Source organism: Quercus robur, chromosome 2, assembly GCF_932294415.1.
Source record: "Quercus robur chromosome 2, dhQueRobu3.1, whole genome shotgun sequence".
NCBI classification, from domain to species: Eukaryota; Viridiplantae; Streptophyta; class Magnoliopsida; order Fagales; family Fagaceae; genus Quercus; species Quercus robur.
This window is the reverse complement of record NC_065535.1, coordinates 15,089,116-15,102,937: the sequence shown is the minus strand read 5'-3', so window position 1 is coordinate 15,102,937 and position 13,822 is coordinate 15,089,116. Positions and strand designations below refer to the sequence as shown.

General features: G+C 34.6%; 2 protein-coding genes across 5 annotated transcripts in view; both read left to right on the top strand.

Moving 5' to 3' along the window:
* Window positions 1–13,822, top strand: part of LOC126712557 (probable glutathione S-transferase) — an 85,211-nt gene that overhangs the window by 13,266 nt on the left and 58,123 nt on the right. The window contains exon 2 of one of the 3 annotated variants that reach the window (XM_050411921.1): window positions 204–451. The exons of the other annotated variants lie outside the window; for them this stretch is intronic. Within the exon in view, the coding sequence (XP_050267878.1) occupies window positions 204–451 (248 nt within the window). The remainder of the gene's footprint in view (window positions 1–203; window positions 452–13,822) is intronic. 3 annotated transcript variants of the gene reach the window in all.
* Window positions 6,002–13,453, top strand: LOC126712555 (BTB/POZ domain-containing protein At2g30600). Of its 2 annotated transcripts, none has more exons than XM_050411919.1 (13): window positions 6,002–6,244; window positions 6,771–7,616; window positions 8,068–8,397; window positions 9,397–9,627; window positions 10,014–10,175; window positions 10,731–10,943; window positions 11,037–11,084; window positions 11,178–11,233; window positions 11,452–11,584; window positions 11,737–11,811; window positions 11,892–11,972; window positions 12,916–12,984; window positions 13,121–13,453. In XM_050411919.1, the coding sequence occupies exons 2-13, from the start codon at window positions 6,822–6,824 to the stop codon at window positions 13,337–13,339; spliced, it is 2,412 nt and encodes an 803-aa protein (XP_050267876.1). In that variant the 5' UTR covers window positions 6,002–6,244; window positions 6,771–6,821; the 3' UTR covers window positions 13,340–13,453. The 2 variants fall into 2 exon arrangements, with proteins under 2 accessions (XP_050267876.1, XP_050267875.1); XM_050411918.1 differs by having other exon boundaries at window positions 6,725–7,616.

Below are 13,822 nucleotides of genomic sequence, written 5' to 3'. Positions count from 1 at the left end.
TTTATTTTTGTATTCGCATGATAGTTAAAAATAATCATCAATTCATCATGCCACTATGAGATAGAGGTCATTTGAGTTCATTTCATAGAATACTTTTTTTTCTTGAGGTGTGAAGAAATTTATATTCCTCTATCCCAATAGATTTGATTTGAAATTCATTATTGTCATTTTCCATCCTTTTATATAATCTGTGGAAAATACAGGTTTATGATGCTTCATGGAAGGTATGGACCACCAAAGGAGAAGAGTTGGAGGCAGGCAAGAAAGAATTTATTGAAGCCTTCAAGATATTGGAGGGGGAGCTTGGTGACAAGCCTTACTTTGGGGGTGAAACATTTGGGTTTGTGGACCTTTCTTTTATCCCCTTCTATAGCTGGTTCATTGCCTATGAGATCTTTGGCAATATCAACATAGAAGCAGAGTGCCCCAAGATTATTGCATGGGCTAAGAGGTGCCTACAAAAGGAGACTGTGGCCAAGTCTCTTCCTGACCAGAATAAGGTTTATGAGTTAGTTGTGCACTTGAGGAAAAGGGATGGCTTTGAGTAGAGTAATGGTTAGGCTCAAATCTGGAAGTGTCAGCATGTTAAATGGTTGTTTAATAGTGTTGATTACGTTTTGTAATATGTAAGTTTGGGTTTGTTTACTTTCAAAATAAAGTCTGGGTCTGTTTCATCTAGGTCTGCTGAACTTGTAAGACACTTTGGTATGTTTACTGAGCTTTAAATCTAAAGGGCATGCATTGTATCATAAATAAGGATGACACGTTGTTGGGCTTGTAAATGTTAGATCATGATGTGACTTTATTTTATTTGGAGTATACATAAAGTTTGGTATATTTTCCAATGTGGGGCCAAATTAACCACCCTAGGTATAAATATAATAGTGAATTTTACCATGTATGTGTAGTTTTTTTTAGCCCCAAAAAAGTAGTATCTCAAACTTGATTATTTCACACCATGTCCACAAAATAACCTAGAAACATTTAGTGTGTAGCTTTGATGTACATTTGGTAACAATTTATTTAGTTTTTTTGCCAAATTTTTTTTCTAAAATAGTAAATAAAATAACTTAATTGTTATTTTTGGGCTAAAAGTATTGTAACAAAAAAAAAAGTAGATTGGAACCGGCAATAAACAAATTTGGTGAGAAATAATATAGAGTGAGACTCGTAAATAGTACTTGTTCACAACTTTTTAACCAAATACAGTACCTATTGTGTGAAGAAAAAACTATTTTTTATTGGAAATTAGTTTTAGTGTTATGAGACTCGCGTAGAGCTCACAAATATTATAAAATTTAAGTCAAAAGCTAATTGATCTTTAATAGTGTACATTTGGATTAGACCACAAGCCATCTTTTTTTTTTCTTTTTGCAAGTTTCATGTGGGGTCTCGTAATAAGGGAAATTTTTTTGTTTGATGGCTTATTATGTGAGTCCCACTTATTTGTTTTTGGTCAAAAAGTAAATACAATTAATTGAATGTGGATCTCACACTGAGAACATAAAAAAAAAAAAATAAAAAAAAATAAAAAATCAATCAATCAATCATTCAACTAAAAGAACCTAGATAAATTATTTCCAAAAGTTTTTTTTTATAGAAATTTTCCAAAAGTTGATACCTGCTAATATTGAAGAATTGGACCCTGCCACATTCACAACCCTCATGTTTTTGTCCCACTATGAAAGTTGAAGATCTGAAACCCTGGACGAATGGAATTGTCACAAGACATACTAGGATCTGTTAGGCTTGAAGTAGAGAAAACACTAAAGAACCCACAAATGGCTGCTTAAAATAATGAACCCAAGGCTGGGAACGGTGGTTTCAAGGCCATAAATGGCAGCAAGAAAACCCAACAAGGTTATTCTGGCCGTGGAATGACATGGGACAGCGGTGAATCAGCCTCCATAGTAGGTTGTGCGAGTTTGACAAATCTGAAGACGAAAGACTCAGATTGAATTAAAAGGTTGCCAATTGGTGCCAATCGTCGAATTAAGGGCCCAAGCTTGAGCTTTAATGGCTTATGGAAGCAAATCTGCTGCAATTATGTTGGTCTTTGGCGGCTCATGATTTGGAATTAATCTTGTGAATTAGTTTTAATTTTTTTTTTTTTTGGATTCATTTATACTATTAAGGATTATATTAACGAGTGCCTTTAAAATAATTTTTAATAAATAAAATTACAAAATTTTTAACATCACTTTCAAGAAAAATATAAAAAGTTGTCAGAAAAATTAATTGATTTATCATTTTTCAATAAAATTTTTCTAAAAATGGTTCCTAAACCAATGCCCAAAACATTTCCCTACTATTAATAACAAGATTCCTGTTTGAATTTCATCATTTTGTGTACTAAAATATCCTCACACAAATTCTTAAATTTTCTGTGGGGCCAAAGAATTTGGTAACCCCGGCCCACTTCATGTTAAGCCCAAGGCCTACGCCGAAGAGGGAAAAATGGCCGAGGACGAACAAAGAAAGCCCAAATAGCCTAGAAACATTGCCAAGGACTATCCTGTTCTCGGCATCCCAAATCCTAGGAGGAAAGAACGGCGCGCCAGCAAAGACAACCTCCCAAAGCGCCCCTAGAAAAAGGATAAGTATAGTAGGATACCTATGGGAGTATGGTGTAGGAACAATTCAATGAGAAACTATCACTTTCGCATTGAATGCACCCAACTAACGTTCTGGCCGCATTAATGAGGAAATAACCCCTGAATAGTGTAGTCTTGGTTGTCGCCACTCACAGAGGGTTTGGGAAGGTGGCTGATGGAACGAGCACTCGAGTAATGACTTGCATGATCAACAGATGGAGGGCTAAGATCGACTGGAAAGAAATATATAATGTGAGAGATCTTTCAAGAATGGGGGATCAGAAAGGAGGCGAAAGAAAAAAGAAAAAAAAAAAAGAAAAAAAAAAAGGAGAAGACAGTCAATTTGCATGATTTAGGAGACCTTTGTAACCTAGTACTTAAGGAAGAAAAAGAACACTAAGTTCCTCGGACGAAGTACCCGAGGACAAAGTTTCATGCTTTAGTCTATATCTTTGTTATTCAATCCATACATAACCATGTCTAGTTGTTGTAATCCAAACTAAGACCTAGTTCTTAAATCCATTCTCTACAAATTTATTGTATTGAGCTAGTTGGACTTGAGTCTACTCATCTAATAGAAGAAGTGCTCAAACCCAGTCCCTACACTTTCTAATATAACCCTACCTTTTGTTAAATAATTTTAAATTTAAAATCATAAAACAGTTAAAAAAGTAATTTACTATTTTTTAAAAAGTTCTTAAGTTTTGGGCTTTCAAACTTTTATCAATTCTTACGTAGAGAAAGATCTTAAAAATTAGGATACTATTTCTATCTCACTTTTAAACATTATTTCATTAAATCCAAAATAAAAAGTAAAAAAGAGCCTAATTGGCAAGCGCAAAATACATGTGATGACTTTAGTGTTCAATATTGTGTTCTAATTTGAGTTCTTTATTTTTTTAAATTATCTTTTCCTTTAAAATTGGTAAATTAATTAATTGTTATTAAGATATTGATGTGGCCTTTTTTTTTTAATGTCAATACTTTTTTTAATATTGTTTAGTTATGAAGTAAGCTTCAAGTGTGCTATGACTGCATACCAATTGCAAGGTAAGTGTTTTTCTATTAATGAATTAATCAAGTTGACTACAAGTTGAAAATATCAAAGGTCAAATTAATTATGCCTCAAAATATAGGGACCAAAATGATATTTTGCCTAAAATTTTTCATTTGTCTTTTAACTTGTTGAGATTGGAGTGCCTTTATGCACATAAATCTCTCAAAAATAGACCATGGATCAAATATGAGCTCACTTGTTTAGGAGGTACAATTTGACCAAGATGCCTTTGTTACGAAGGATTTGGCTTAGTGTAGTTCACTAGAGCATGGGACTTATCACAGTGGTGACATGCGTACTTAACTGGTTAAGTGCATTAGAGTTCCGGATCCAAACTTCGACCTATCATGAATCTCCTAGCTTAAAATGAAAAGTGCTTATTTGTGGTTGTTTGATTATATAAGAGATTATAATAAACATCATTTACACTTTTACCCATTGGGTTTTATTTTTGGCTACTTTTTTATATAATTCGATAATAGTAATAGAGAGAGGGGGGGGGGGGGGGGGTTTGAACCTAAATCTCTCCATGAAAACACTAGGAAGTATAAGTTGAGCAATAAAACTCCTGTTGTTTTTTTGGCTACTTATTAGATACAAGTTTCATAACCACTTTACTTTGTAGACTGAGAACGGAAAGGAGGGACAAAAGGCCTAGATTGGATAAGATCCACCTTAAGATACAGTGATGATGAGTGATGACATTACTTTAGTGTAGACCATAAGTAAGTAGGTATGAATTTGAAGTTCTGAATGATGTTTAAAGGGGGGAAAAGGAGAGGAAAATTGCACCTGAATTTTTGTACAACAAATCAAACTAGTTGAAGGAATTCTATGAAAATATATAAACATCTTAGGGGTGGAAAACAAAACTTCCTTGTCTCTCTTTTTATTTATTTATTTTTTGAAAAAATTTATTTATCTCCTCATTTTGAGACCCGTGTAATTTTTGTGAAGATCAGCTAACAATCAAAGGGTGAAAACAAATCGAATTGAAGAAGACGTGTGAAGCATAAGTCCATATTTTGTGTTTCCCACTTTTTGTGAGATGTCATGAATAGAGCATTACATCCCTATGCTGTGTTTGTATATATAAATAAATTAATTAATTAATTAATATATATATATATATATATAGGGATTCTAAGCAGTACATAATTAAAAAAAAATTATAAAAAAAAGCGGTACATAATAGTTTTTTTTTTTTGGGGGGGAGTTTTATACTGCTTTTAATATGTAAACAAAATAAGCTTTATGTCAAGAGCAAAAGACTAATAGCTTAAATAAATAAATAAGGGAAAGCAAAAGACTAAGGCTCCGATTGGGAGTTCATAAAGGAAGGAAATGGAATGGAATAGAATGATCATAAGGGAATAGAAATGAATGGAATGGAATGGAATGTATTTAAGCAAGAGAAATGAATGGAAAAGAATGGAATGGAATGCAATTAAGTAACCTTGATTGGATGTTTTAAAATGAAGGAATGGAAATGAATGGAATGTAAGTAATCTTGTTTGGGAGCAACATGAAGGGAATGGAATGGATTCATTTTATAACAATATTACTATTAGACCCTTATTTTAAAATAAATAATTGAATATACAGGGGTATTTTGGGAGTTTTAGTAAAAAAATCATTAAATTTAATTTCATTCCCTCCCATTCCTCTCAATTTCGGGAGAATGAAAATTTGAGGTTTTAACGGAATAGAGAGGAATGAATGTTCCCTCCTACTCATTCCATTCCCTTCTACTTAAACTCCCAAACAAGGGAATGAGTTTTCCATTCCCTCCATTAAAACTCCCAAACAAGGGGAAGGAAAGAATATTTTAAAATTATTCTTTTTATTCATTTCCATTTCATTCCATTCTCTCCTCCCAAACGAGGCCTAAAGGTTAATTAGACTGTTACAAAGGGAAATCTAAACTCTACAGTTTAGATGTCTCTGTTGGAACCATTATTGAGTTTTTTTTTTTGAGAAAGGACCCATTATTGAGTTAATAAGGTTTTTGGCATACATATTAAAAGTTGGTCACTTAATAAAAACTAATATTTTAACCATATATCATTTTTTTTTTAATTAGGTTGTTTTATAAAAAAATAAGTAAATAAATAAATAAAAGATAATTGAAGAGACTATTTATATATAGTTTTGAAATTATATGATTTGTTTAAATAAAACACATATTCCATTAAAAAATAATAAAACACAAATAATGGTATAATTTGTCATATAAAATATAGTTGATTGAAAAAGATAATTCTAAAAATATTGAGAGCCAGATTTGTTGCTGTTGTTTTTTATTTTGCTTGGAGTATCATTCCGGTAATTCCTATTCAGCTGACACGTTTCACTTTCAATCTGTCAGGCCGTTTTACGGTCAGAAATCCATAAAAAAAGGACTTCTACTTTCAAAGCATTTACGCATCCTAATCTAAAGGCCGAGTCCTCCAAGACATGTAAGTTTTAACCAAACCAAACCAAACCCATGTTGTCCAATTTGTGGAAAATATCTGTTTTGGCTCAACAGTCCTCTTTCTGATTCTGATTCCTGAACAGAGATGGCATGGCCTCATGAATCTTCTTCAACCAGGTAATAATTGAAAAGCTTCCATTTTTCAATAAATTTTTGAGGTGGGTTTTGATCAAAGACTTGATTTTTTCCACTGTTGTCATCAACACCATGACTTTTTCTTGTCGTTTATGGATTTTTTTTGGCCTTATATGAGGTTTTTCTACATATATTTTTGTCCTGGTCGTGTACTTAGATAAGAATGTGGTGTAGGATTGAGAGCGAGGTTCTGATTAATACTTGTAGTTTATTATTTGGTTTTAGATTTTTTGTATCAGGTGGGGACTGGAAAGGCTTCTAGCATTTTCTAAATTAACCTTAGATAGTGATGTTTGAGCTGTCAGAATTTTTTATATGACATCAAAGAGACTATGTTAGTTTCCTACAGTTGTGGTTCAATTTGGAGAAAAAAATCTCATACACTGGTAAAATCAAGATGTTTGTCTTGTTGCTTTAATAAAAAATTGTCCTTTTTTTAATGTTTATCTTTTTCCCTTTCAGATAGACATGGTGATGTTCCTATAAATACTGTCGTTTTTTTTCCCAGTGTAAGTGACTAGTGAGTGTAGAATAGTGGGATATTGTACAAGGAGGGATAATGGAAATGAAAGAGAAGAAATTCCTCAGAGTCGCACCCTTTGAGTGTGCTTGGCGAAAGGATTTGAAATTCCGGGAAGCTGGGCGGGGTTGTGTGGCTTTTGAAGCTTTTGCTCACAATGATGTCACTCTGGTGTTCCGGGAGAATGTGGGAAGCCAGCACTACCATTACAAAAGAGATAATAGTCCTCACTATACAGTTATATTGGGTAGTCATAGGAATAAGAGGTTGAAAATTGAGGTAGATGGGAAAACTGTGGTTGATGTGGCAGGTGTTGGGCTTTGTTGTTCTTCGGAGTTTAAGAGCTATTGGATCAGTATCTGTGATGGGTTGATTAGTATTGGTAAGGGAAGATACCCCTTTCAGAATCTTGTCTTTCAGTGGCTAGATTCGAATCCAAATTGTAGTGTTCGGTATGTTGGGCTTAGTAGCTGGGATAAACATGTTGGTTATAGAAATGTGAATGTGTTGCCAATAACACACAATCACATATCGTTGTGGAAGCATGTGGAAAGTGGTGAATTAGAGGGTGAGGAGGAAGGGGAAGACGAATTGAATGGTGAATACATGGATTATGAGAAATGGGGTCTTGAAAATTTTCTTGAGAATTGGGAATTGTCTGATATGGTTTTCATTTTTGATACTGAGGAAAGGCACGTTCCTGCTCACAAGGCTATCTTGGTTGCATCTGGTAATTTTCCTTTCAGTTTGTCTGAAGATGTTGTCAAACTGCCGGCTGTAACTTATCCAGTTCTTCATGCATTTCTTCAATATATCTACACAGGCCAGACCAAGGTACTTTGTTTTCTTGAATCTCCAATACTTAATAACATCCTCATTTATCTGCATTCCCTTTTTGCTCCAACCCCCCCACCCCTCCCTCTTTTAAAACTGTAGTAAATGCATCATCACTATTTCACTATAAAATTTGTTTCAATAATTTATCATTCATATGCATACACGTATATACATACATATGGTGTGTGTTTTTTGTTTCCATTTTTCTTTCTTCTAGGCAAGAGAAGCCTGAACTTTGTTTTATGCATTTTTGTGACAGGAAAAAAAACATAAGCTAAACTGTCATTATGTTGTACCCCTATCTTCTTTCTTCTTTTTTTAATGTATATCAAGTTCCTCATTGTTATTCTTGATGCAAAAGTTAGTATGCTGATAGATGGCTATGACAGTTGTAACTTTGTTATGGAACTTTAGATTCTAATAATGCTTGTGTCTGTGTTTGATTTAGATTCCAGAGTCACAACTTGGTCCTCTGAGGGCACTGGGATTACGTTTTGAAGTAATGTCATTGGTCAAGCAGTGTGAACAAAATATGGAACGGTTTAAACTAAATAAAAAGTTGTTTGACTCGGGTAAGAGCGTGGAATTATCATATCCGAGCACTCGGACTCATTATTGTGCAACCTTCCCTCTTGGACTTCCTGTCAATATACAAAAGCTCAGACAATTGCTCATAACTGGCAAATACAGTGATGTGAACATATATATCGAGGGTCATGGTCTTGTTGCCCAGGCACATAAAGTTATTCTCAGTTTATGGAGTGTCCCATTTGCAAAGGTGAGACAAATTAATTCTTGTGTGGCTCCCTCAACCCCTTAAATCGCATAGACTATTTTAGAATGAAAGTTCTGACATTCCACAGTGAGCATTTGGCTTCTGAGCGGGGGCATCTAATGTGCTCTGTCTATTTAACAGGATTCACTATGCATTTATATTAATAGAAATTATGTCTTACCAAGCTCCATGGTAACCATTTCATTAATTTGTAAAATTCAAAAAAAAAAAAAAATTGTGATTGTGTATGAATAAGTTTAAATAAGTCTACAACAAATAACAAATAATTCTTGTTTTATTGGTTTTTTAGGGGCCTTGCTTTTGACATAATTGTTAATGTTCACTGTTGGGCTAAGGTTTCCAATGTGATATGCTGATATGAACTTAAAGGCATAATAGCTATTTTCATATCATTTGCCTGCCCAGATTGTCTATTCACATGATTTACATGGGAAAAGGACTGCATTGGAAAAAACTCATGTAAAACAGAATATAGACAGGTTGTAGGTTCTAATTAGCTCAATTGGTAAATTCTCTTGTGATCAAATAAGGGACTTACGTTTGAATTGTGCTTATACAATAAATAATTAATTGGTGTCTTGGCCTGATGGTAATAATCATCATGGATCGGATGCTGTAGGTTTCAAATCCTATCATAACTCCCAAAAAAAAGGCAAATAGACAAGTTAAACATCTAATATGCATCTTAAAAAAGTTCAAAAAAGAAAGAAAGAAAGAACTTTTTGGGGTTGTACAATGCTACTTTGTATGTCTATCTGTATGCAATACTTGTCCCTAAGTTGTGGACGAGGTTTGCATAAATTACATGAAAAGGAGTGGTATATAGGTTTTTTTTAAAGGATTTCAGCTTGTCTTTTCTTTATGCATTTCTTTTGGAAAATGTGATATTTTAAGAGTTCTTTACTCTTTGGGAATCTACTTGGTTTTTATTCTTTTAGCAATGCATATGATCCACTATTAAAGTAAAAGTTTAACTGACAGATGTTCACAAATGGAATGAGTGAAACCATGTCCTCAGAGGTTTCTTTAAGGGATGTGTCACCTGAAGCATTTAAGGCTATGCTTGAGTTCATGTACAGTGGTGAACTTGATATGGAAGCAACTGTGGTTGCCGGTGCTTTGCTACTCCAAATTTTATTTTTGGCTGATCAATTTGGAGTTACTCTCCTTCATCAGGAATGCTGCAAAACACTTTTAGAATGCCTCTCCGAGGTAGTTTCACTACCCCTATCTTACCTCATTATTTTAATTTTTCAATAGTAATTGAGATCATTGTTTTTGTCTTTCATTATTACAGTGTTACTTGTATGACTAGAACTAAAAGACGGAGAAGTGACTAGCGGTTTCGGACTTCTGAACCCCAAAAAAAAAAAAGAAAAAAGAAAAGAAAAGAAGAGATACCATTTTGTGAGAATGAATTATAAAATATTGATACTTCTTGTGTACATATTATATGCAGGGATGGAGTTCTCCTAGTGGAAGAGGGTCATACAACGAGTTTTTCTATTATGCACAAGTTTAATGGACGAGGAAGCAGACATTTTTGGAAAAGTAATTGGACTGTTGCCTTTGAAGCTAACTGTTGAAATTTGTTGCAGGACTCAGTATGTTCAATCCTCCCAGTGGTTGCATCAATTCCATCATGTAAACTTATTGAAGAAACATGCGAGAGGAAAGTTGCAATGCACTTTGATTACTGTACAACTGCAAGCATTGACTTCGTCTTGCTAGGCGAGACAACTTTTAGCAATATTATTCAGGTGGGTTCTCACGTTTCAAGTTGCATCTTGGTTTTGAGATAGACAGTCAAATCAAGGATTAAGGTGGCTTTACAAGAGCACACATACTCTCTCCTAGAAAGAAGAGCATAAGTGCTTCAATAATTTAGAACTAGAAGGGACAAATGCTCCACAAGTGGAGTGTGGTTACCAGCTTTAACATCTGGAAATGGGGTGACAGGGTGATAGTTTACTTCTCTGTCCTACTTCTTCAATATGTAAATAAAATGAGGGTTGCTTTGGTTGTTGAACCAAAGAGGGTTTGTCACATTAGTAGATTATGTTGTTAAGGAGTTGGAGAAACACTGAGGAATGTAGAAGTTTGGACCACATCTATTTGTGGATTTTGAAAAGACAGGATTTCTTGGAGTTGAGACAGGAAAATTAAGTGTCCTAAGCCAAAATTACAAGTCCAAGTCCAAAGCTGATAGATGATTACTTAGTTATTATCTTACTCTGATAGTGCCTAGCCTTATAATACTTCTTCTAAAGACTTTGATTTTTAATATCATTTATAACATATTGTGGGTGTTGCAGCATCCGGATTTGACCGTCACATCTGAAGAAAAAGTTCTTAATGCAATCTTAATGTGGGGCATGAAAGCAAAGGACTTGTATGGGTGGGAGGTGGTAGATGAACTGATAATAAATTCGTTTCCTGAACACCTTTTTGGGGAAAGGCTTCAGTCAGTTCATGACTTGTTGCCATTTGTACGATTTCCGTTACTTCCATATGCCTTACTTAAGAAGGTATGCAGGCCCTTGGTGCAGAAAATTGTCAGCCAATCTCCGAATATATGAATTCCTTAGTTTGACTTTACCTAATCTTTAATGATTTTGCAGTTGGAGAAGAGCAGCATTAGCAGGCATATTCATAATTTTCATAATCTTGTAAGTTACTTGGTTCTTTTTTACTAATTATAAATAACACAGTGATCTTATGGAATTTTGGCTTACTGTTTTTCTCCTATGTTAATGTCCTAGGTGAAGGAGGCCATCAGTTATGTAGAAAATGGAGCAAGGCTAGAAAATGATCAAAAGTAAGTATGAAGTATTTTGTTTTTGTATTGTACTGATGATTCATGATCTCATGCTGTAGAGGGTTTTCCGGAAGGATTGAAATCATTTTATCTAAGATAGAGCCATAAGGCATAATAGGCAATAGTTTATTTGGTTGCTGGGAACAATTCGTGTGGCTAATATTCTTTCTCTAGATATTTTTACAGAGGAGTTAGTTAATTTGTTCTTACTTTTGTAGTATTAGATTTCAACATAGGCGATCTAGTTATAAAGAGCTCCAGTACATCCGTGATGGGGACAGCAATGGAGTTCTGTACTTTGCGGGCACATCATATGGAGAACATCAATGGGTAAATCCTGTTCTGTCTAAGGTAAAGTTCTTAATTCTTCTTTTCTTTCTGTGTCATCTTCATATTCTTCTTTTCCAAATCATGTTCTTGGTAACTTTTCAAAAAAAAGTTCTTGGTAGGTCAATTGATTATTTTTAATACAGCTTCTCACCCCCGGAAGTTAAATTTTTCAGAGAATAACTATTACAGCTAGTAGTCCCCCTTCAAGATACACTGATCCCAAGGTTTTGGTCTCAAGAACCTACCAGGTATTATGAAACAAACTTTTGTTGAAGTTATTGCACCATAAGATCCTCTAAATGGTAACTAAAAGTATTTCCTACATTAGGGAACATCTATTACTGGGCCTCGGATGGAAGATGGACATAAGTGTGCATGGTGGGCAGTTGACCTTGGCCAAGAACATCAGGTTTTGTCTCTATTCATACTTTCAGAAATAATTTTGTTATGATATAGCAAAACTTCATTGTTGTGAATGTTACTCCCAAGTTTGCACTTACAGGCACCGTAGAAGAAATATCATTATCACTAATGGATTAAGCTTTTAATAGCATATAAAATTTTATCATCAGCTTTGATTGCATCTTGTTAGATACTGATATTATTGTCAACATATAGCTAATAGAACCATGCACAAAATTTCTGAATATGGTTGCCTGTAAACTCAATTTAGCCAACTTACGTGACATCCAGTTTGGCTGATTCTTCACTATAGAAATTAAGCTACTGTATGTGTCTCATACCATTAAAAATTAAAATGCTGGGTTATACCTGGTACTTTGGAACAAGAGGAACTTGGAAGGGTACAAATAAAAATATCAAGAAAATAGAAACAAGGAAACTTGGGGATATATCTTAGATTTGCATTTACAAGAAATCCCTCTGCAGAAAGGAGAAGAGGAAGTTAAAAGGGATGTTGAGGAAAGACATGAATAGGATTTGAAAATGGAGCCATAGTCCAAGTTGTCATGTAGCCAGCCCAAGTATTTAGGCAAATCTGTACGATAGAGTTTAATTTGCATATTCTTTTTTGTTGGGTCCATAACATGGTGTCTTACTAACAGATCCAGCTAATGTATATAAGTTAACGGTAATCATTGACGTAGGACTTGATATTGTACACCTAATGAAGTACCAATTTGAGTCTGGCCTAAACTATCTTCAATAATTGTTGCTTTAAGCTATATCTTTCTTCTTTGTGAAAATGGGATACTAGAGCAGACAATCCTGGCAAGAATTTTTGGTCAAGTCGTGCTTTTTTCCACAAGTCCTTCCTTTGACTGGATCACATGAGATGCTTTGGTTATTTCTCTGATTAATATCCTGATGCAAGATATTATTGATTGATGCAGCTTATGTGCAACTATTACACCTTGAGACAGGATGGGTCAAGGGCTTTTATGAGATCTTGGAATCTCCAGGTAAAGAACATCTTCGGGATTGGGGCTTTATACACACACACTTTGCTGCAATGTTTTTGCAATTGTTATTTGGGTGTCACCTGAAACAGTAAGATGGGTGAAATGTTGACTGAATTTTCTTTCTTATTATCTGCAGGGCTCTCTGGATGGGAAGAGTTGGACAAACTTGAGAGTACATGAGAATGATCAAACAGTCTGCAAACCTGGTCAGTTTGCATCATGGCCTATTATTGGACCAAATGCCCTCCTACCCTTTAGATTCTTTAGGGTCATAATGACTGGCCAAACCACTGATGCTTCTAACCCCTGGAACTTCTGCATTTGCTTCTTAGAACTATACGGCTACTTCCACTAGTTTGATAGGAACTGTGTGCCTCCCTGGCTTATGTATTATCGTGTGTTGCTTTGTCTTGTTGTTCATTTGCTTGGTTATACAAACAAAGCAAGGATAAAGTTGAGGCTTTTTATACATCGTGCATACGCGGAGACAGAGATATAATCACATACACAAGTAACGTAAACCATTTTTCGTTAGATAAATTGTGTTAAAAAAGCAGTGGGAATTCTTTGAAGATTTTGCAATTCGAATCCTGTTAATTGGGAAGGCACTGACTCGAGCAAAGGCACTAGGGCTAGGCTGTATTGTGCAAAACGTGTACAATATGAATTATAAAGTGATGCTGTGCTCTCTGGGGGATCATTGGGTGAGAAAACTCTAAAAAATGTGCTTTGTACAGATATTAGAATGAGCAAGTGGCATTTGTGCTGCAAGTCGGGTTAACCCACAGAGAGAGCATTCTAGAAGTGGTTTAATTATCAAACTATGGGGATTTATTTA